Genomic DNA, 24,787 nt, shown 5'->3' on the forward strand with positions numbered 1-24,787 from the left:
AGGCAGACGCTTAACCCTTAACCCACTGAGCCGTCCAGGTGCCCCTAGATCATTTTTTTTTTTTTAAACGTGAGGATACTCAATAGTTCAAGCACCATTTGGTGAAAAGACTATCTCTACTGAATTGCCTTTGTTCCTCTTTCAACAATCAGTTGACTATTTCTGCTGATCTATTTTTAGACGCTGTTCCAATTTTTTTCCATCTATTGAGATAATCCTGTTGGGTGGGCTTTGGCGGGGGGGGGGGTGTTATTTATATGGTATAATCCATTAATTGATATTCAGATGTCAAACTAACCTTGCATTTCCTGGGACAAATCCCACTTGGTCATGATGTATGGTCCTTTGTATATGTTGCCAAGTCAGTTTTCTGATACTTTATTAGTATATTTTGCATCTATATTGATGAGAGAGAACAGTTCTGTAGATTGCTTGTGCTATCTCTGTGTGATTTTGCTATCAAAGGAATCCTGACCTCACAGAAAAAGTTGGGAGTGTTGCCTCCTTTATTTTCTGGTAGGATGGAAGAGTTTTTGAGTTTTGCAGATTAGTGATATTTCTTTAAAATATTTGCTAGAATTCCTTAGTGAAGGCACTTGACCCTAGAATTTTCTTGTGGGAAGACTTTCAATCAATTTTCAGTCAAAATTTGCTTAATACAGTACTATGTAGTTTTTCTACTTGTGTCAGTTTTGGATAATTGGTGTCCTTTAAGGAATTTTTCCATTTCAATTGAATTGTCTAATTTGGGGGGACAAAGATTTTTATAATATTCCTTTATGATACTTCTAATTTTTTTAGGGTGAGTAGTGTCCTCATTCCTGCTTGTGTTAATTTATTTTCTTTGCCTGCCTCAAGTTTTATCAATTTTGTTGATCTTTTGAAAGAACCAATTTTTAATTTCATTGATTTTTTTAGTTGAAGAATAATTGACCTACAATATCGTGTAAGTTTCAGGTGTACAACATACTGATTCAGTATTCATACACATTACAAAATGGTCACCACAAGTCTAGTTACCATATGTCATGATACAATGTTTTTACAATATTACTGACTATATTCCCTGTGCTGTACATTATATCCCTGTGCCTTATTTATTTTACAATGGGAAGACTGTACCTCCTAATCCGCTTTGGCTCTTTCATCTATCCCCATCCCCCTTCCCTTTAGCAAACATCATTCTCTATATCTGTGAGTCTGTTTCTGTTTCATTTGTTCATTTGTTTTGCATTTTAGATTCCACATATAAGTGAAGTCATATGGTATATGTCTTTGGGTGATTTATTTCACTTAGTGTAATACTGTTTAGGTCCATCCATGTCACAAATGGCAAGATTTCATTCTTTTTTATGGCTAATATTCCATTGTATCTATATATAGCTAGATAGAAAGATAGATATTTATAGAGATAACTAGAGAGAGAGAGATGTGTAACTCCACACACATACCACATCTTTATCCATTTGTCTATCATTGGACATCCTGGTTGCCTCCATATCTTGGCTATTGTAAATAATGTTGTGATGACATAAGGGTGCATATGTCTTTTTGAATTAGTGTTTTCACTTTCTTCAGATAAATGCCTAGAAGTGGAATTGCAGGATCATATGGTATTTCTATTTATAATTTTTGAAGGAAGTTTCATACTGTTTTCCATTGTGGCTGCACCAATTTACATTCCTACCAACAGTGTACAACTGTTCCCTTTTCTCCACATCCTTGCCAATACTTATTTCTTGTCTTTCTGATAAGAGCTATTCTGACAGGTGTGAGGTGATACCTCATTGTGGTTTGGATTTGCATTTCCCTGATGCTGATGTTGAACATCTTTTTATGTGCCTGTTGTTCATCTGTAAGTCATCTTTGGAAAAAGGTCTTCAGGTCCTCTGCCTATTTTTAAGTCAATTTTTATATTGAATTTATAAGTTCTTCATATATTTTTGATGTTAACCCCTTATCAAATATGTAATTTGTGAAAAGCTTCTCCCATTCATAGGTTGCCTTTTTGTTATTGATAGTTTCCTTTGCTGTGCAAAGCTTTTTAGTTGGTGACCCATTTCTTTATTTTCGCTTTTGTTGTCCTTACCTGAGGCGACATCCAAAAACATATTGCTAAGACCAATGTCAAAGAACTTACTGCCTATGTTTTCTTCTGGGAATGTTATGCCCATTTTGAGTTTAGTTTTGTATATGGTATAATAAAATGATCCGATTTCATTCTTTTTCATGTAGCTGTCCAGTTTTCCCAACACCATTTATTAAATAGGGTGTCTTTTCTTCATTCTATATTCCTGTCTTTTTGTCATAGATTGATTGATCATATAAGTGTAGGTTTATTTATTGGATTTCTATTCTGTTTCGTTGATCTATGTGTCTGTTGTTGTGCCCATACCATACTATTTTGACTACTATAGCTTTGTAGTATAGTTTAAAATCTGGGCACATGGTATCTCCAGCTTTGTTCTTCTTCAAGATTGTTTTGGCTGTTAGGTCCTTTGTGTTTCCATGCAAATTTTAGGATTATTCTGTGAAAAATACCATTGGTATTTTGATAGGGATTGCACTGAATCTGTAGATTGCTTTGGGTAGTATGGACATTTTAACAATGTTAATTTTTCTAATCCATGAGTGTGAATTATCTTCCCATTTATTTGTGTTTTCTTTAATTTCTTTCATCATTGTCTTGATAGTTGTTAGAGTACAGGCTTTTCACCTCCTTGGTTAAATTTATTACTTGGTATTTTATTCTTTTTGATGCAGTTGTAAATGGGATTGTTTTCTTAATTTTTCTTTCCCTTTCTTTAAGATTTTATTTATTTATTTGACAGAGAGACATAGCGAGAGAGGGAACACAAGCAGGGGGAGAAGCAGGCTTCCCGTTGAGTAGGGAGCCTGATGTGGGGCTCCATCCGAGAACCCTGGGATCATGACCTGAGCCGAAGGCAGACGCTTAACAACTGAGCCACTCAGGTGCCCCTTAATTTTTCTTTCTGATAGTTTGTTATTAGTGTATACAAATGCAACAGATTTCTGTATATTGATTATGTATCATGCAAATTTACTGAATTCATTTATTGCAATAGTTTTTGAGTGGAGGTTTTAAGGTTTTCTATATGCAGTTTGTCTTCTGTGAATAGTGACAGTTTTACTTTCTTTCCAATTTGAATGTCTCTTTTTTCTTTTTCTTGTCCATTTGCTGTGGCTAGGACTTCCAGTACTAATCTAATAGAAGTGGCAAGAGTGGCACCCTTGCCTCGTGCCTGATCTTAGAGCAAAAGCTTTCAACTTTTCACTCTTAAGTACGATGTTAGCTTGGGTTTGTCATATATGGCCTTTATTCTATTGAGGTACATTTCTCCTATATTCACTTTGTTGAGAGTTTTTGTCATAAATGGATGTTGAATTTTGTCAAATGCTTTTTCTGCACCTCCTGAGATGATCATATGATTTTTATCCCTCATTTTGATAATGTGGTGTATCATGTTGATTGATTTGCTGATGTTGAACCATCCTTGCATCCCTGGAATAAATCCCATTTGATCATGGTGTATGATCCTTTTAATGTATTGTTGAACTCAGTTTGCTAATATTTTGTTGAGGTCTTTTGCATGTGTGATCATCAGGAATATTGGCCTGTAATTGTTTTTCTTATAGGGTTTTTGTGTGGTTTAGTTATCAGGGTTTTGTGTGTGTGTGTGTGTGTGTGTGTGTTTCTGTTTTCTAACTTCAGTAAGCTTTTTTTTCTAATCTTTACTATTTTCTTTCTTATCCTTAGTTTGGGATTAGTTTGGTCTCATTTTCTTGTTTTCTTTTTTTTAACATAAAAGTTTAGGTTATTGACATCTTTCTTCTTTTGTAATAAGCTGTTTAAAGCTATACATTTACCTCTAATCATTTAGTTTACTTGTGTCACATTGATTTTTATATGTAGCATTTTTACTTTTATCAAGCTGAAAATACTTATACTTTAAAAATTTCCCTTGTAGTTTCTCCATTTATTCATAGGATATTTGGTAGTATGTAGTTTAATAAATCCCTATTAAATTCGCAGGGCTGGCATCACAGAGCAGGAGGAATGCTTTTAATCTTTCAGTCAAGGGCCCAAGTGTTATAATTAAGGCTTGAAATGGAGAAAATCTATTTGTTACTTTAAATATATTACATTCTGAGGAAGAGACTGAACAAAGCTGTCAGTTTTTAATGTAGGAAGAGTAACCCACTCTATCAGGAGTTGATGAGGATGACCATCGGTTAATTCATCTTGGTTATTAGGCACTTTTTCCTTCCTCAGAGCACCCTCATTGATCTGATTTGAGGTATTTTCTTTGTCGTAGTTTTTGTTTCATAAGATGGGACAATCCTTTTTCCAGTGTTCCTTCTATGTACAGTATCTACAAGTGTCTTTGTCAATAAGTGGTTGATTGGGAAATGGGCTATTAGCTGTTTGACCTGCAGGGACACAATTTACATTGGGTCCTGTCGTGTTTTCATTCTGAAGCCCTCTCAAAATGTACTGCCATGTGCTATAGTTCAGCTAAAGAGACTATTTATTATTCTAATTTCTGTAAGTGCTCATTGAACATTCACAGATCAGTAAAGACACAATAGTACAACTTCCCTATTCCTTTTTATCTTTCTGGCAACTCTGTAAATATTGTGTTTTCCTCTCCCTACAGGCTGTTACAGCACAATGTTTTTAGGTATTAAAAATAATCACATTTTGGGACCAACCATGAATGAAGCCAAGGTTTCAGCAAGCTACAGTCTCAGCTTCATTCTCTGACTTCTTAGACTCGGCGTCTCTCACTCAGACTTCACTGAGATCTTAACTTTTCCCCCCACTTGTCACACATATATTTCTCTAGAACTATTTTTGCCACTTTCCTTGAAAAACATTTTTAATATCATTCAGTAATATCAATCTCACAAGTGTTTTTCCAGAGAGAATCTCAACTCTGTGCATTCACTGTTGCTGCAATTACAGATGAAATGATAATCACTAACCAGCAAAGAGATGAGATTATGGATACTCAATTCTTTATCTCAGGGATAAGATGTCCCTTTGCACACATGGCCAAATTGTGTTGAAGGCATACACTGTTCAGGTAGAAGATGGCACGTGATAAGTCCTTTTTTCAGATAGGTTTCAGATTCTTAAAAGAAATGGGACATATTTCAGATATACAGTAATAAATATTATCTGAACAAAAGTATTGTTCTCCAGGTTGGAACACCATTACTGACCATACAGGCAGGAAAAATGTTTTCTGTGGGAATCAGAGGCGTATCCTCACCCTTTCTAACTACTTCAAGGCCTCCTTACACCCCTCCTTCAAGTTCCCCATCACAGCCCTGTCTGGAGGCCCTTCCTTTCTTTTTCCTCCTCCCCCTTCCCCTTCCCCTCTTCCCCTTCCCCTTTCTTTCCTTCCCCCCTCCCCCCTTTTTATTTTATCTTATCTTTATTTTATTTATCTATTTGGGGGCAGAGGGAGAGAATCTCAAGGCGACTCTGCGCGCTGAGCATGGATCCCGAGGCAAGGCTGGATCTCATGACCCTGAAATCAAGAGTCCCACACTTAACCGACTGAGCCACCCAGGCACCCCTGGAGACTTTTCTCATTGAAACTATTGAAGCCCATAAAGAGGACCCCAAAGGGTCAGTGTATACGTCTTTGGCAAGCAACAAGATAGCTGAGAGCTATGAGGGGACGGCGAGTAACATTACTGTGTGCTGTGTCCCTGTCTATGTGCAGGCTTCTGGAAGTGTGCTGCGATGCACGGAATCTGAAACAACAGGTCTTTGAACCTTTCTGTGACTTGTTCTACGCTGCACTAGGAGGAAAGCTACCTATCGCCCCTTTAAGAACCAGCAAAGCCCCGCCCCCTTTAGAACCCGGAACTCCATTTCCCAGAGCTCCTCATAATTTGCGTGGCCTTTATCCTCTGTCAGGCACGACCTACGTTCTGAGTCTGCGCAGTAATGGCGCGGAAACTACATTGCCCAGAAGGCCGCGCGGCCGCGGCGGCGGGGACCGCCCAGCCGGCCAGGCTTACCCGAGAGCGGTTTCCGTGCGTGCGCATCGCACGGGGGCGAACTTCCGGCAGCGTCCCTGCAGCGTCTGGTTCTCTTGTTCTCGGGACTGTTCTCTCCTTTAATGCGAACCAAAGTCCTGACTGAAGTACATGGAAAGCGCGGGGAGAGGCGTCGTTCCCGCCGCAGAGCCTGCGCGAGGCGACCTCTTCCCCGCCCGGGCGCCCGCCGCTCCGCGCACCGCTCTTCCCGCCGGTCGTTGGCGGAGGCCGCGCCGATGAAGCCGGCTGCGGTGGGTGCCGCGACCCCCGGGCCCTCAGCCGCCCGCCCCTCGCCCCGAGCGCTGCTTCCGGACGGAGGGGCGCCCGCGGGGCGGGAGCAGAGGGCGCCCCGGCGTGCGGTCCCGGCTCCGTCCGTGCGGTGGGGCGTGGCGGGGGCGGGGGGACCGGGACCCTTGTGTGTGCGGGGAACGGAGGGCGCGGTGGGGTGTCGCCTGCAGTGGCCACGCCGGCGTCCGCGGAAGGTCGCGAGCGGGCGGGGGGGAGGGGCACGCGCAGAGTCGGGAGTTTAAGGTAAGGGGGAGCAGGACGGGGCCCCCCGGGGGAGTTCTGGGAGGCTGGAGCAGGGCGGCGGCGGCAGAGGGGGTGCGAGGCGTCCCACGGCAGAGCCGCGTCGCATACGCGTGTGAGCAGACGCGGGGAGTGAAGGGCCCTGTTGAGGCTTCTTGGCCTGAACATCGGGAAGGGTGGGGGTGGGGTAGGCGAGCCCGGGGAGCGGGCATCGGGGAGACCGTGCGTTTGATTCTGGACGCGCTGATGCTGAGGTGTCTCAGCGGGGAGACGTGACGGGAGCGTGTGGAGGACGGGGGAGGGGGCTGGGCTGTCAGAGGCGAGGAGGGCGTGGCCTGAGGGCCAGATGGAGGAGGGAGTCTTAAGGTCGTTACTGCTGATGGGCTCCGCGGTGTCCGGAGGGCTGAGACTTTGAGTGTGTAGGGGATTCAGCATCCTCAATGCTCCTTCTGTAAAGGAGCGTACCTGACACGGAAGGTATCTGGCCTGTGTCTAGAAGAGAATGCCTGGATTTGTAAGCTTGCTGGCCTGGGTGGAGATGGACGTATAGACTCTCAGCCCTGCAGGTCAGCTGATCCTTAGAGACAGTCCCTGTGAGACAAAGGAATAGCCAGATTTGGGGAGCAGAGGGGTCCCAGATAGGGGCACTGTCTTCTCCTCCTCCACCTTGAGGACAAGAGGAGGGAAGGAGTGCTACAGTAAAGGGGTCCTGCAAGCGCCCTTCAGGGGATCATGTAGCAGGTAGGCTTGTTTGCTGAAAGGAAGAGTAGCTGAGCTGCCTGCTCAGACTCTCCCTACAATTCATTAAATTCAGGATGTATGAAACATTTATCGATTAAGACGTCAGGTAACCAGTAGTCCTCTAAATATGTACATATAGGTAGGCAACTAGAAATTAATTCATTCAACAAATTAAGCATGGCAGTACTTTATAAAATTGCAAGATTTATTTATCTGTGGTATTTGCTAACAGTAGAATGTTATATATCACATCTTCTGAAAGTCTTAAAAAGCAGAAATAATGCACACCCACATTTTTAAAACCCTATCCCTTTATTTGCACTGACAACATACAGAATTGTTATGTTGGATAGTTATGGATGCCAGGTAGTGTGTATTAATTGTGTTTAATACTGTTATCAGCTCTATGAGGTGGGGGCCATTGTTAACCCCATTTTCCAGGAAAGGAATTGAGGCTCAGGAGGTTCAGGCCTTCTGCAAAGTCACGCAGCAGATACGAGCGGCACTGAAGTCAAAGGAGCTGAGAGCTTAGGTTATCAGGCTGAGATCTCTGTGCTCCAGGGCAGGGCAGGGGCGGTGGTGGTCCAGTTCAGTCTGTAGGATCCTACCGTGGTTGCCCCTTTCTCATGGCCTCCCTCTTCCCACAGGTTCCCATGGCATTTGCAGAAATGCTTATGAACCCTGTTCAGGTGAATGGAGGATGTGACAGACCTTCATCCACCCTAGTTATCACCCTGATGGTTTTGCCATTCTCATATAAAGAATGATGGTGTCCTGAGATTGCTCACCTGGTCTTCTCCCTCCCTTGGGTCTAAAGTCCCTGTGGTTTCACCAAAGCCCAGGGTTTTGAACTGAGCCCTGGATTCTATGGAGCGTTTCCCATTTCTGGCAACTGATGGGGTAAGATGTGGAAGGGTGTCCTGGGCACAGGGTCCAGAATGTTCAAGTGGTGGGGGTGAGAGTGAGTTGGAATGTTCAGGGAACTGCAAGGCTCTTATATATGGTGGGAATATCGGCGGGGGGGAGTGTTGGGGGTCAGGGGCACACAGTTATCAGATCCACTATTACAACCTGAGGTCGTGGGCCTCTGATCTGAAGGAAGTAGGAGCTAGAGAAGTTTTGGAGCAGAGGAGCCAGGTGATCACATCCAGATTTTAACAGGCTATGTCTAGCTGCAGTGTAGGGGAGAGGCGGGAGTGAAGGTGGGAATAGTGACCTGGGAGGGAGCTCCTGTGACAGTGCAGGTGAGTCCTGCTGATGGCTGGCCAGGGTGTGGTGGCTGTGGAGGTAGAGAACTGGTGCCTTCTGGATGTGTTCTGCACGGAGTTGCCCACGTTTAGTGATGTGGTGAGTGAGGGTGCCAGGAGGTGTGAAGGAAAGGGGGTCAGGGACAGCCCCGAGGCTTTTGGCTTTTTCTGGAAGTTTGGATGTTCTGTCAATTGAGATGGGGAAGTCAGTAGAGGGCTTGCCAGAGGGAATTGGAAGTCAGGTTTTGTCACTGATGTCCAGATGTTCCAGAGACTCCCAAGTAGAGGTACCCGGTCAGCAGGTGGACACACAGATCTGGAGTTTAGGGGAGGCATTCAGGTTGCAGACAGCCACAACATAGTGGCCGGTATGTGGACTGAAGTGTCGCCGTGCCTCAGTTTTCAGAGGGGGCATCGCTAGGTTGTGGACGTGGGAAGGGGAAGAAGGAGGCTGAGATTTGAATCTCTTTTGGGAGCCTGGATGGTGGTAGTGGATGTCACAAAGGCAGATGAGAAAGCAGAGTCGCTGTGGGGGGGTTGTGCTTACGAGGAATAAAGGTGAGGAGTCTGAAAGGCTTCCAAGGGGTCAAGGATATGAGATAGGTGTCGAAGCATCTCCACGAAGGAAGTCAGATGTCAGTGAGCTCAGAGCAGGACACTTTATCTTTCTTTGGACTCATCAGTGTTTCATGGTGACTCTTGGTCAGACCTGTGTTGTTCCTTCAGGCTGGTAGGTCAGCTGAGGTTAAAATGGATCAGCCTGGGGCACTGCTAGGCCTGGGGTGGGGAGTTCAGTGTAGCTGGGCTTCGAATGTGGGTGAGGTTAACACAGCCTGTTTGTGACTGCTTGTAGGACACCGTGTGTGGCGGTGACGTCGCAGAGGACCAAGGGTCCGTGAGGTACTGACGTTAGGTTTGGGAGGGTGAGTGTGACACAGGCGGCAGGGCCAGGTGGGGAGAACCACAAAGGGACCCTGGTGGTCCGTGGTGCTAGGAAGCTTGGGTTTCTGGGGCACGATGGGGCCAAATAGGCTGGTGATTCCATTTGCAAAATACTACGTGGGTTCCACGTGCACAGTGGTGTGCTGGGAAGCCATGGAATTACCTGCAGAGCGGGCTGGTGGGTCTCAGGAACTGAGTTGCAGAAGTGGAGGGACCAGATCTGTAGAGGTTCAGATCAAGAACAGTGTGCAGGCGAGGAGGAGTGTGAGTGTTTGACCCCAAGTCTTGGGATGGGGTGCTTATGGGAGAGAGAAGCTCAAGTTGTGTTGTCTGGGAGGCAAGATCTGGGGGACTCCGCATAATTTACTGGTGAGAGAGAGAGAGCCCCATTGCAGTGCCAGAGCCTAGGGGGGCTTTTCTGCACCCTCCCCCACTTGTTTTCCCGAGTTCTGGACACAGTGATCAGTGGCAGTGACGAGAGACAGGCACCAGTGCCACCAGACCTTGTATCTCTTCCACATGGGGAAGTTGGGGTGGAGGGCAAGGAGGAGACGGAAGTGGGGGTGGGGGCCGTACTGAAGATCCTGGAGAGAGAAGCTGCACAATGGTTGAACTGTCCCCATTCTGGCAGGGGCTTTTGGTTTTTACAGACGTGGCCATACATTTCTCCCGGGAGGAGTGGGGGCTCCTTGATGAGGCTCAGAGACGCCTGTACCACGATGTGATGCTGGAGAACTTGGCACTTCTGTCGTCACTAGGTAAGGCCCTCTCCCCTGCTGCAGTGTTGGGGGCTGGGCGCTGGTTTCCCCTTTCCCAGGGGGTAGCTCTGTCATTCCCACGCCCACCTCACGGTCACTACTTCCCTTCTGGTTTCCTAGCACACACTTACGGGAGCCAGGTCTGGGCCCAGTGCACTTCTGCTCCAAGTTTGTCTGAGAAATCCCAGTGGTCTTGCTTGCCGTTGGTCAGGTTATTCTGTCCAGCCCCTGTGCTCCGTGCCTTCTTCCTCCTTGCTGACATTTCTTGGGGCATGCCTGTGCCAGAAATTTCAGCCACGGCTGTAGTCTCTGTTTGTAGAGACCGCTGGTTCTGCAAGCCCCTTCTTTGAAGTTCTTTTGGTTTTAGAATGTGGGCTGTTGTGAGAGGGATCACTCTGGAGGCATGCTTCCCACTCCCTTTTCCTGTGTTTCACCTAGGTTGGCCCATTCCAGGTCCCATGTGAGTGCTCATCTTGAAGAAGTGGGAGGGGCCTGGGTGCCTGACAGCGTGGACATTACTCCATCAATGGCAACAGGAGATGGCCCTGGGGCTCGGGAGCTGGGAATGGGTCTGTTGTCAGAGCTGGGTTCACCATTGTATGACGCCAGGGACAGTGGTCATACCTCATTTCTACCTCTTCTTTCCTGTCATCATTTCCAATCTTGCATTCCCCGGCTCCCCCACCTTTGTGGCTTCCCTCTGTCATCCTTTCCCTTTTGCTCCCTTTGCAGTACACTTGACATATGATCTATCCTAAGGTATTGTAATGGTATATATTTTTTTAATATTTTATTTATTTATTTGACAGAGAGAGAGACAGCGAGAGCAGGAACACAAGCAGGGGGAGTGGGAGAGGGAGAAGCAGGCTTCCCGCTGAGCAGGGAGCCTGATGCGGGGCTCAATCCCAGGACCCTGGGATGATGACCTGAGCCGAAGGCAGATGCCTAATGACTGAGCCACCCAGGCGCCCCTGTGATGGCGTATTTTTAAATAGTCTCTGAACACCAGCTGTTGTGTTGCAATCACACATTTATGCATCTGGACCCAGTCTTGCATCAGTGCTCACCGGTCGCCAGCAGCTCTGGCCTTGTTGAAAGTCGTTTGCAGAGGAGGGAGTTGGGGAGCCCGCCTCTCCTCCCTGCACTTCCCCTTTCCTCGTGTCCTTCCCCAGAGTCAGGGCTCTCCCATCACGGGAGCATGCCAGGCTGAGCCCTGCACAGCAGTCCTTCCTCTCACTGTCTCGGGTCCCCCTCGCCCGTCAGCAGTCATGTGGCCTCGTCCGTGGGTGTGTCTGGCACACATTCCCGATGGGGCCGCCTCCTCCCAACGAAGTCAGCAGGCACTTCACCAGCATTTCTCTGCTTACAGGTTGCTGGCATGGAGCCCAGGATGAGGAGGCCCCTTCAGAGCAAGATGTTTCTGTAGGAGGGTCACAGGTTAGGACCCCAAAGCCAGGCCCATCCATCCAGAAGTCCCAGCCCTGTGAGACGTGTAGCTTGCTCTTGAAAGACCTTTTGCACTTGGCTGAGCATGATGGAACACACCCTGAGCGAGGCTTGCACACTTGTGGGGGAAAGCATTTCCAGCACCAAAAGCATCAAATTAGAGAGAAACTTTTCAGAAGTGATGAGGGGAGGCCTTCATTTGTGAAGAGCTGCAGAGGTCACATGACAGAGACGACCTTTACATGCAGGGAAGGTGGGAAGGACTGCCCAGCCAGCTCAGGCCTTCTCCAACCACAGGTTCCTCATGTTGTAGGAAAGCCACACTGGGACATGGCAGGTGGAGAGGCCTTTCAGAATGAACAGAATTATTATTATTATCCCAATGTGGGAATACCTGCAGTCATAAACATATACTTGTTGACCATGAGAAAATCCACACTGGAGAAAAGCTTTATGAATACAGGGAATATGGGAAGGCCTTCCTTAGAAAGTCCCACCTCCATCAGCACCAGAAGGGCCATGATGAGAACCCAGAACGTGGAGGATTCTTTACACAGATACCTGGCCTCAGTGACCACCAGGGGTATTCACACCAGGCCAAGGCCTTTTGAGTGCAACCAATGTGGGAAGGGTTTCCTTAGACTCTCCCAACTTGTTGGTCACCAGAAAATCCACACAGGAGAAAGACCTTATGGTTGTAGTGAATGTGGACATTTTTTTAGGAATCGCTCTACGCTCATTAGACATCAGAGAGTTCACACTGGCGAAAGGCCATATGAGTGCAGTGAATGTGGAAAAGCTTTCACCCGCAAACATAAACTTGTTGAGCATCAGAAAATCCACAGTGGTGAAAAGCCTTATGAGTGCAGTGAATGTGGGAAAGCCTTCAGCCGCAAAGACAAAGTTGTTGAACACCAGAAAATCCACACTGGAGAGAGACCTTATAAGTGCAGTGAATGTGGAAAAGCTTTCAGCCGCAAACATAAACTTGTTGAGCACCAGAAAATCCACACTGGAGTAAGGGCTTATGAGTGCAGAGAATGTGGGAAATCCTTTATGGACAGCTCTTCACTCATTATTCATCAGAGAGTTCACACTGGAGAAAGGCCTTATGAGTGTGACAAATGTGGGAAATTCTTTAGGTACCGCTTCACGCTCATTAGACACCAGAGAACTCACACTGGAGAAAGGCCTGATGAGTGCAGCAATGTAGGAAATCCTTTAGTTGCAACTCCACACTCATTAGACGTCAGACAAATCACAGTAGAGAAAGGCCTTATTACTGCAGCAAATGTGGGAAGTTTTTGTGGTACAACTCCGGTCTCATTACACAACAGAGAGTTCACACTGATGTGAGAGTCCTTATGAGAACAGCGAGTATGGGGACATCTTTACTTACAACTCTGGCCTCGTTAAACACTGTCAAATTTGCAACAATAGAGAGATGCCTTATGAGTGCAGGGAATGTGGGAGAGTCTGTTGATTTATGTCATTTTACACTAATTTGCATTTTTTTAGTATTTATACTTGGAATCCTACAGTCTACTTTTGCATGGCTGCTTTTTATTCTGTTTTTACATAAATGGAATCCTAAAGTATATCCTTGCATAGGTATTTTGAGATTTATCCCTATTGTGTTCATTCCTTTTTATTGCTGAGTGGTATTCCATTGGGTGTATATATATATATATTTTTAAAGATTTTATTTATTTATTCATGAGAGACAGAGAGAGAGAGAGAGAGGCAGAGGGAGAAGCAGGCTCCCAAGGAGCAGGAAGCCCAATGCGGGACTCGATCCCAGGACCCTGAGATCATGACCTGAGCCGAAGGCAGACGCTTAACCATCTGAGCCACCCAGGCGCCCCCCATTGGGTGTATATTAACACAATGTGTTTACCTATTAATGGACATGTAGGTTGTTTCTAGTGTTGTTACCAGAACAACAACTATTATAAGTAAATACCTGAGAATAGAGTGTTGCTCATAGATGAATGTTTAACTTTTTAAGAATTGGCCAAATTGATTTCCAATGTGAATGTGCCACTTTATACTCCTACCAGCTGTATATAAGAGTTCCACTTGGAACACATCATTGTCAATAATAGGTATAGTCTGTCTTTTTTAAGTTAAAATAAGTGTGTCATAGTCTTATTTTAATATCTGCATTTCTTTTTTTTCTTTTTTTTTTCTCTTTTTTTTTTTTTAAAGATTTTATTTATTTGAGAGAGAGGGAATGAGAGACAGAGAGCATGAGAGGGAGGAGGGTCAGAGGGAGAAGCAGACCCCCCGCTGAGCAGGGAGCCTGATGCGGGACTCGATCCTGGGACTCCAGGATCATGACCTGAGCCGAAGGCAGTCGCTTAACCAACTGAGCCACCCAGGCACCCTTAATATCTGCATTTCTGTAATAACTAGTGATATTGAGTATTTTTTATGTGCTAAGCAAGACTGTATTATATATAAACAACAAAAGGACTTAAGGGTAGACAGTGACTGAGCAAAGAGTAAAGTAAGAAAGTAAAGTTTAAGCTAAGTCACTCAAATTTAAGTTCAGCTGCATATGAAGTGATTGCCAAAAAACTTTATGAACCGTCTGCCTTCTACACAAATGTCCAAGGCATTTGTTCTAGAATTTTCTTACTTGACTACTTTTTTTTTTTAGTGTCTTCAAGGTATGTTTTTGTAACATAAAATTTCTTTTTTTTTTTAAGATTTATTTATTTATTTATTTGAGAGGGAGAATGAGAGAGAGCATGAGAGGGAGGAGGGTCAGAGGGAGAAGCAGACTCCCTGTGGAGCAGGAAGCCCGATGCGGGACTCGATCCCGGGACTCCAGGATCATGACCTGAGCCGAAGGCAGTCGCTTAACCAACTGAGCCACCCAGGCGCCCCGTAACATAAAATTTCTTAGAAACGTTTTAAATAGTTAATCATTTTAATAGTGATAAAAATAAATAATATAAAATTTGCTATTTTAATCACTTCTAAGTATTTGGTTCTGTTGCATATTAGAATTATCCAGAAAAACAGAACCAAACTAGTGTATGTCTGTCCATATATGTAGTATATAGAGAGATTTATTTTAAAGTATCGGGTGACACGATTATGTTGGCTTAGCAAGTCCAAATCTTCAGGGTAACTTGGCAGACTGGAGACTCAGGTAAGAAATCGCAGGGCAAGGGGCGCCTGGGTGGCTCAGTCATTAAGCGTCTGCCTTCGGCTCAGGTCATGATCCCAGGGTCCTGGGATCGAGCCCCGCATCGGGCTCCCTGCTCTGCGGGAAGCCTGCTTCTCCCTCTCCCACTCCCCCTGCTTGTGTTCCCTCTCTCACTGTGTCTCTCTCTGTCAAATAAATAAATAAAATCTTAAAAAAAAAAAAAAAAAGAAGAATTGCAGGGCAAGCCCAAAGCAGTCAGCAGACAAAAATTCCTTCTAGTTTATGCAGGTTACTGCTTTTCTATTAATGCCTTTGAGTGGTTGAAGCCTACCCTCATTACGGAGGGTAATCTGCTTTACTCAGAGTCTACTGATTTAAATGTTAATTCAAAAAGCATTTGAAAGAAACATCCGGAATAATGTCTGACCAAATATCTGGATGCCATGGTCTAGCCTAGTAGACCCACAAAATCAACCATCACATGTATTATTAAGTACATCACCATCCATCTTCAGAACTTTTTCATGTTCCCTGAACATATTTTTGTATCATTAAACACGTTCTTCCCAATTTCACTCCCCCCAACACCCAGAAACTACCATTCTACTTTGTATCTCTATTGTCTATGAATTTGACTACTCTAGAAACCTCATATAGGAGAAATCATGCATTTGTCCTTTTGTGACTTACTTCATTTAGCACAATAGTTTCATCTTGGACATTTTTATTATGAATACATCACATAGAAAAAAAAGATCTTGAATTAAAGTTTATCACTTCATTTTTCTAGACTTACATCCACTGGTTTTGGATCAAAATTCATGGCTCAGTCCCATTTTCTAAAGTGATCTATTTTTTTCTTGTTGTCAGCTTGCAAGATTTTCTTTATTCTGTGATACTTTATTTTAATACGACAGACTATAGAAATGATCCCTGAAAGTACAGTAGGTTATGGGTTATTCTTTTATAAGTATTTGTCTCACTAAATTTTCCTTATTCACAGATTCTGTGTTCATGTCCCTTATTTTTTTAAATGTTTTTAGATTTTTAAAGCATCCTGTGATCTGAACTTACAGCATTTTAATTCATAGCTAGTTGTATTCATTGTTATTCATCCCACCTACTCTATTTTTCACATATTTTGTATTTTATAGTTATTTTGAGTTGAAATCCTCATTACTTACATGACTCTGCTGTTGTCCTTTCCAGTTTTTAATAAAATTTATATGCATGCTTTATAACTTTTAATCAAACTATTTTAAATTTATACAGTAAACTTTACAATGCTTTTACTTTTCAGGTACCTAAAATACTTGCTATGAGGTCATGGCCCACTAGGGGGTATCTGCCCAGCCATATGCTGAGGATGGGATTGAGTGTCGCCACGCACTGAAAATAAAACACTCAAGACTTAATACTGAGCAGACATGCAGGACTGCCTCCAGAGGAGAAAAGCAGCTGCACAGGCTTAAACATGGTTTTTATTGAAAATCTTATCAGACATATTCATCAAAGAGCTTCAAAGCAGGGAAGGCTTAGAACAAAGGGGAGCTACTACTTTTAAACATTAACTACTAACTCATCCATAGGATATGTGCAGTTATTCAGAAAGTACGTATAGAAAAAAAGATTGGTTATAATTACCCCTGCCCTCCTCAGCCTTGTAAGGGTCATGAGAGCTTTGTCTCAAATACCATCGCGTGAGACGGGTTGAGGCAAAGCTGATGCTGAGGTTTCAGCAAATGCCTTGGACTCATGCCCAGAAGTCAAATCATATTTTCTTTCTTTTTTTTTTTTAAAGATTTTACTTATTTGACAGAGAGAGACACAGCGAGAGAGGGAACACAAGCAGGGGGCGTGGGAGAGGGAGAAGCAGGCTTCCCACCGAGCAGGGAGCCCGATGCGGACCTGATCCCAGGATTCCGGATCACGATCCGAGCTGAAGGCAGATGCTCAACGACTGAGCCACCCAAGCGCCCCTCAAATCATATTTTCTAAAAACTCCACAATTGAGTTCAGGCCTTAGTTTTTGCCCCTTGAGTACGGTTGAAGCTGGCAAGAAACTCCTCACAACCCAACACTGCCGGTAACAACACCCACTTCTATCTTCCACTTCCAGATAGAACTTTCTCTTTTTTTTCAATTTTTGAAAATTTTAATTCCAGTGTAGTTAACATACAGTGTTGTACTAGTTTTGGGTGTACGATACAGCATTTCAACAATTGAGGCAGAACTTTCTCTGAATATTTGGAGACTGATAAACATAAATGCAAAAATCCGCGAAGAAATGCTAGCAAACCACATTCAGCAGCACCTTAAAAGTTTTACACTATGATTAAATTGGATTTATCCCTGGGATACAAGGATGACTCAATTTATGCAAATGTAATACTCCACATTAACAAAGGATAAAAATCATATAATCTCAATAAATGCAGAAAGTATTTGACAAACTTCAACATCCTTTTATGATAAAAAGTTTGTAACAAATTAAGTAGAGGAATATACCTTAACATAATAAAAGGCATATACGAAAAGCACATAGCTAACATCATACTCAACGTTGAAAAGCCAAAATCTTTTCCTTTAAGATTATAAACAAGGGTGGGGCACCTGGGGGGCTCAGTTGGTTAAGCGGCTGCCTTCGGCTCAGGTCATGATCCTGGGGTCCTGGGATGGAGCCCCACGTCTGGCTCCCTGCTCAGCGGAGAGCCTGCTTCTCCCTCTCCCTCTGCCTGCCACTCTGCCTACTTGGGCTCTCTATCTCTCTGTCAAATAAATAAATAAAATCTTTAAAAATAAAAAAGATTATAGGGACGCCTGGGTGGCTCAGTTGGTTAAGCAACTGCCTTTGGCTCAGGTCATGATCCTGGAGTCCCCGGATCGAGTCCCACATCGGGCTCCCTGCCCGGCAGGGAGTCTGCTTCTCCCTCTGACCCTCCCCCCTCTCATGCTTTCTCTCTCTCAAACAAATAAATAAAAAATAAATAAATAAAATAAAAAAGATTATAAACAAGGGTGCCCACTCTCTCCACTTTTATTCAACATAGTACTGGAAGTCCTAGCCAGAGCAGTTGGGTGAGAAAAAGAATTGAAAAGCATCCAAAATGGAAAGGAAAAAATAATGTCTCTGTCTGCAGATGAACTGATCTTATCTGTAGAAAACTTGAAAGGCTGGGGCGCCTGGGTGGCTCAGTTGTTAAATGTCTGCCTTCGGCTCAGGTCATGATCCCGGGGTCCTGGGATCGAGCCCCGCATCGGGCTCCCTCCTCGGCGGGAGGCCTGCTTCTCCCTCTCCCTCTCCCACTCCCCCTTCTTGTGTTCCTGCTCTCACTATCTCTCTCTGTCAAATAAATAAATAAAATCTTTTAAAAAAGGAAAAAAAACTTGAAAGGCTGTACCAAAACAAACTGTAAAAACTAGTAAGTGAATTCAGTAAAGTTTCAGAATACAAAATCAACATACAAAAATCAGTTTTGCATTTCTACACACTAACAAATTATCTGGAAAAGACATTAATAAAACAATCTGACAATAGCAACAAAAAGAATAAAATACTTAAGAATAAATGTAACCAAGGAAGTGAGAGATCCGAACACTGAAAGCTATAAAACATTGATGAGAAAAATCAAAGACACAAATAAGTGGGAAGATATCTCATGTTCATTGGTCGGAAGAATTAATAATGTTAAAATGTCCGTTCTACCCAAGGTAATCTACAGATTGAATGCAATCCCTATCAAAATTACAATGACACTTTTCACAGAAATAGGAAAAAAATCTAAAATTTATATGGAACTACAAGAGACACTGAATAGCTCAATCTGGAGCAAGGAGAACAAAGCTGGAGGCATCAAACTTCCTGTCTTCAAACTACACTACAAAGTTACATTAATGAAACCAATATGGTTCTGGCATCAAAACAGACACATAGACCAACGGAAGAGAGGAGAGAGCCCAGAAATAAACCTGCACATACAAAGTCAACTAATTTTTGACAAAGGAATCAGGAATATACAATGGGGGAAAGGATGGCCTCTTTAATAAATGGTGTTGGAAAAACTGGATCTCCCCATGCAAAAGAATTAAATTGGACCCATATCTTGCACCATACACGAAATCAACTAAAGATGAATTAAAAGACTTAGGGCGCCTGGGTGGCTCAGTTGGTTAAGCGACTGCCTTCGGCTCAGGTCATGATCCCGGGGTCCGGGGATGGAGTCCCACATCGGGCTCCCTGCTCGGCGGGGAGTCTGCTTCTCCCTCTGACCCTCCTCCCTCTCATGTTCCCTGTCTCTCATTCTCTCTCTCTCAAATAAATAAAATCTTTTAAAAAAAAAATTAAAAGACTTAAAGACCTGAAACAGTAAAGCTAGAAGAAAACAAAGGGAAAGCTCCCTGACGTTGGTATTAGAAATAATTTTTAATTAATAGCAAAGCACAGGAAATAAAAATAAACAAGTGGGACTACATCAAACTAAAAAGTTTCTGCACAGCAAAGGAAACAACAAAATGAAAAGGCAAGGAGGTTATGCTATCTACTTTTCGTGTGTATCGAATAGCAAATACCAAAATGCATATGTCAATTTGTGGTGAGTTTTCTGAAGAGTTGGCATTAGATGATAAAACTTCCTTTCAAATGTATTTGTGTGGTATGCAATTGTTCACTCAATATTGAAAATGATGAGTAGTCAAGTTCCCAGTTCTCTCAGGAGTTTTCCCAGGTGTAGTCTAAAACCAGCTCCTGTATGCAGAGGGTGGGGAGAGACCAAAGAGAGAGGCCAATCCAGACTGGTAGGTGCTGTTTTAATAAGCAAAGGGAACTTACGTACGAGGCTTGTCTTGGGTAGCTGCAAGACGAATGGATCCCTGCACCGCTTGCCAAATCTTATAAGTTTATAAAGAGGCCTTACTTGGGTTCAGTCACATACACTGTGCAGGTGTTCTCAACACCACATCATGATCTCAAGGCTGTGTCCTTGGAGCAGTCTCTGGGAGTGAGAAAGACAAGCAGGACCCACATTCCAAGGACGGGGGAGGGGGTGAGGAGCCTCGGAGTGCCTGGGGTCTAGCTCACAGGTCAACTGGCAGTCACATCTTTTTGGTGACGTTTTCCAACAGATATAAACCAATATATACTAACCGTTAAACTTGAGAAATGTAGGATTTCCTTTAATAGCAAAGAAAATGATTAAAATAACATTTTATGTTACCTACTGAAACTTTATGCCTGTTGATTAGTAGCTTCTCATTTCCCCCTCCCTCCAGCTCCTGATCACCATTCCAGTCTATTTTATGAACTTGACTATTTTAGATTCCTCATCATCTAAGTGGAATCATGCAGTACTTGTCTTTATACTGTGTCTGGCTTATTTCACTTGGCATCATCTCCTCAGGGTCTATCGCGTTGTCATGTATTGTAAAATTTCCTTTTTATTTTATTTTTTTAAAGATTTTATTTATTTATTTGACAGAGACATAGCGAGAGAGGGAACACAAGCAGGGGGAGTGGGAGAAGGAGAAGCAAGCTTCCTGCTGAGCAGGGAGCCCGATGCAGGGCTTGATCCCAGGACCCTGGGATCATGACCTGAGCCAAAGGCAGCCACTTAACGACTGAGCCACCCAGGTGCCCCTAAAATTTCCTTTTTAAAGATTGAATATTTTGTTATTTGTATATATCATGTTTTCATCATCCATTCATCTGTTGTTTTTTTTTTTTAAAGATTTTATTTATTTATTTGAGAGAGAGAGAATGAGAGACAGAGAGCATGAGAGGGAGGAGGGTCAGAGGGAGAAGCAGACTCCCTGCCGAGCAGGGAGCCCGATGCGGGACTCGATCCAGGGACTCCAGGATCATGACCTGAGCCGAAGGCAGTCGCTTAACCAACTGAGCCACCCAGGCGCCCCTCCATTCATCTGTTGATGGGCACTTAGTTTGTTTCCACATCTTAGCTATCACGAATAGTGCTGCAGTGAACATGGAACTGCTAGTATCTCTTCTAGGTCCTTTTGGGTGTATACCTGGAAATGGGATTACTGGATCATATGGTAGTTCTAGTTTTACTTTTTGTGAGGAATGTCCATGTTATGCTCCATAGCAGCTCTACCATTTTGCATTCCCACCAACGGTGTGAAAGGGTTCCAGTTTCTCACATCATTGGCAAGACTTGTGTTTTGCTTTTTTGGTAATAGTTGTCCTGTCGGGTGTGAGGTGATATCTCATTGCGGTTTTGATTTGCATTCCCCTGATGATTAGGGATGATGAGCATTTTCTCATATACCTGTTGGCCATTTGTATGTCTTTGAGGAAATTTCTGTTCTTTGGGTGTTGAGTTTGATAAGTTTTTTTTTTTTAAGATTTTATTTATTTATTTGTCAGCACACAAGCGGGGGAGTGGCAGGCAGAGGGAGAAGCAGGCTGCCTGCCGAGCAAGGAGCCCGATGCAGTGCTCAATCCCAGGACCCTGGAATCATGACCTGAGCCAAAAGCAGACATTTAACTGACTGAGCCACCCAGGCATCCCAAGTTTGATAAGTTCTTTATAGATTCTGGATATTAGCCCTTCATCTGATATGTCATTTGCAACTATCTTCTCCCATTCTGTCAGTTGTCTTTGGTTTTGTGACTGTTTCCTTTGCTGTGCCAAAGCTTTTTATCTTGATGAAGTCCCAGTAGTTCATTCTTGCCTTTGTTTCCCTTGCCTTTGGAGACGTGTCTAACAAGAGGTTGCTGTGACCAAGGTCAAAGAGGTTGCTACTTGTGTTCTCCTCTAGGATTTTGATGGATTCCTGTCTCACAATTAGGTCTTTCATCCAATTTGAGTCTATTTTGGGGGTATGGTGTAAGGATATGGTCCAGTTTCATTCTTCTGCGTGCGGCTGTCCAATGAAGAGACTGTCTTTTTTTCATTGGATATTCTTTCCTGCTTTGTCAAAGATTAGTTGACCATAGAGTTGAGGGTCCATTTCTGGGCTCTCTATTCTGTTCCATTGATCTATGTGTCTGTTTTTGTGCCCGTACCATACTGTCTTGATGATGACAGCTTTGTAATAGAGCTGGAAGTCCGGAATTGTGATGCTGCCAGCTTTGCTTTTCTTTTTCAACATTCCTCTGGCTATGCGGGGTCTTTTCTGGTTCCATACAAATTCTAGGATTATTTGTTCTCTCTCTGTGAAAAAAGTTGATGGTATTTTGATAGGAATTGAACTGAATGTATAGATTGCTCTAGGTAGCATAGACATCTTAACAATATTTGTTCTTCCAATCCATGAGCATGGAACATTTTTCCATTTCTTTGTGTCTTCCTCAATTTCCTTCATGAGTGTTGTATAGTTTTCTGAGTGCAGATCCTTTGCCTCTTTGGTTAGATTCATTCCTAGGTATCTTATGGTTTTGGGTGCAATTGTAAATGGGATTGACTCCTTAATTTTTCTTTCTTCTATCTCATTGTTAGTGTATAGGAATGCAACTGATTTCTGTGCATTGATTTTCTATCCTGCCACTTTGCTGAATTCCCGTATGAGTTCTAGCAATTTGGGGGTATAGTCTCTTGGGTTTTCCACATAGAGTATCATGTCATCTGCATGACTTTTCTGTAACATACTGTAAAAAGCTGTGATTCGGATACTTATGGTGTCCTGACAAAGTCAATGTAGGAATCAGGACCAAATCATTAAACACAGGACATGTCCTTGAATTGTGACAGAGTCTTGATTTATAAAGGTGACTGAGTGCAACATGGAGGGGTCAATGCCATTGAAAGGAAAGTTGCGCTACTCAACAGTTTCCTGTGTTATGACAGGTAAATTAACATTTGCTAAGTATAGCACGGGGTGCTGGATGGTGGGTCAGGTTGTGGTTCAGTGACAGACCATAAGAGAAATTGAAAAAGAGAAGTTTACACTCACAGGTCCTGGAGGAATTACATGGCACACTTCCAGGGTCCACACAGGGACATCAAGGCAGAGTGCAGGCAGAAAGAAAGGCATGACCTGGGGTACATGCCTTTACTAGGGTCCATGGGTTTAGTGTTTCCAGGTTTCCCAGTTAAGCCCAGATTTGTCAAAAAAAATTTTTTTTAACGTAGGCTTCACAGTGGGCGTGGAGCTCAACACGGAGTTTGAACTCATGACCCTGAGATCAAGACCTGAGCTGAAATCAAGAGGCAGAGGCTTAACTGACCGAGTCACCCAGGTGTTCAGTTAAAACCAAAAAGAGCTGGGTTTTGGTAAGCTCCAAGAAGGTCTTATCTAAGGGTGAACATAAGGCATACAGGTGCTGGGAGGCTAGGGATGGTTAATTACAAGGGTCTTCGGAAGTCCTATCAGGAACTTTTATTTGCTTGTGGCTCTTTGGGCTGTCATGTAGGGCATGTGCTTCCATGAGGGGGTGAATGTCAGTGTCCCTGCAGGCGGCTTGGCCAAACAAAATGGATGCTGAGACAGTGACACCATGAAGTAACTTAGCTAAATTCTCAACACCCTGGAAATAAGAGACACGGCACACCATGGAGGGCCCCATGAAACCATGTGACATGCAGGAAGGAGGGGGCGGGAGGAGGAACTGAGAGTATGCCTTTAAGACTGAAGTGCCTTATTAGGCAGGAAGTAAAAACAGATTAGGGTTTGTTCTTGTGTTTATAATAGCAGTTTTGCAAGTCTGTGAAGCTGACTTGCAAGAGAGAAGTATACATCTTTGACTATTAGTTTGGCCTTCAGATAAATGAATGCTAAATAAACAACTACAGAAAACACAGAACAATCCTGATTACAGAGAGCAGCTGGCAACCCTATCCCCAGTGTGTCCTGTGCACCCACCATTGTGCCTGAAATCCAGTAGGTATGCACCGTACGTTTCTAAGATCAGTAAATACCACAGCACAGATGGTTGTTCATTTTCACCTCTGAGGTAACTCTTTAAAAATATCGTCTCTATCCCTTCCAAGCAGTTAATAGCCACATTGTCAAGTATAAAAAAGAATCTTATTTTGGAGCAAAAAACCTGATTGTGGCCAAGATTCATGCACAGCCACAGGCTTGGCTTCATCCTCTTGCTTTTCAGATCTCACTGTCTCTCAAACTTCACTGAGATCTTAACTTTTCTTAATGTTTTTTTTTTTAAAGATTTTATTTATTCATTTGCAGGAGAACATGAGCAGGGGGAGGGGCAGAGGGAGAAGTGGACTCCCCGCTGAGCAAGGAACCTGATGTGGGCCTCAATCCCAGGACCCTGGGATCATGACCTGAGCCGAAGGCAGACACTTAACTGACTGAGCCATCCAGGCGCCCCATGTGTTTAGTTTTGCGTGTGTGTGTGTGGTTTTTTAAAATGTATTACAGGTATGTTTCCCTAGAAGTATTTCTGCTAATCTGTCTAAATAACTGACCTGACTCTTAATTTTGGCTCAAGTCTTGATGTCAGGGTCCTGCAGTCAAGCCCCACATCAGGCTCCATATTCAGCACGGAGTCGGCTTGTCCCTCTCTCTGCTCCTCCCCCTGCTCTCTCTCGCTAAAATAAATAAACAAATACATCTTTAAAATATAAAAATATAAATAACTGATCACTTCAGTAATTTCCACTTCACAAGTGTTTTTCTCAGGTAGTTTCTACTCCCTGTGGTGACACTGTTGCTAGAATTTCAGTGAACTGATAAATCTCTTCCCAGCAAGGAAATGAGAGAGCGGATTCCTCCCCTTTGCCTGAAGAACAGGATGCTCCCTTTTTACTGGTGCCCCAACTATGAGAGGAGCACACACCATCCTGGCGGGAGATGGATGTGTGGAGTCACTGTTCCTTTCGGGTAGATACCAGATTCTTACAGGAACCGACAAACACCTCAGGTATGGAGCAGTAGTAGTTGAAGAAATGCTACTCACTGTTCAAACACAACCC

The 24,787-nt window shown here is 43.7% G+C and overlaps 1 protein-coding gene across 1 annotated transcript; it reads left to right on the forward strand.

Moving 5' to 3' along the window:
- Window positions 1-5,699: 5,699 nt before the first annotated feature.
- On the forward strand, window positions 5,700-16,135 carry LOC123856187 (zinc finger protein 547-like). Its single transcript, XM_064580303.1, is given in 5 exon segments — window positions 5,700-6,606; window positions 7,992-8,244; window positions 10,165-10,291; window positions 11,661-12,938; window positions 12,941-16,135. Coding segments are annotated over 4 exon segments (1,893 nt in total). The 5' UTR covers window positions 5,700-6,606; window positions 7,992-8,211; the 3' UTR covers window positions 13,396-16,135.
- Window positions 16,136-24,787: the final 8,652 nt, after the last annotated feature.

This window comes from Mirounga angustirostris, unplaced genomic scaffold (genome assembly GCF_029215605.1).
Source record: "Mirounga angustirostris isolate CCGP_5_RB_7025 unplaced genomic scaffold, mMirAng1.0.hap1 SCAF_16, whole genome shotgun sequence".
Taxonomy (NCBI): Eukaryota; Metazoa; Chordata; class Mammalia; order Carnivora; family Phocidae; genus Mirounga; species Mirounga angustirostris.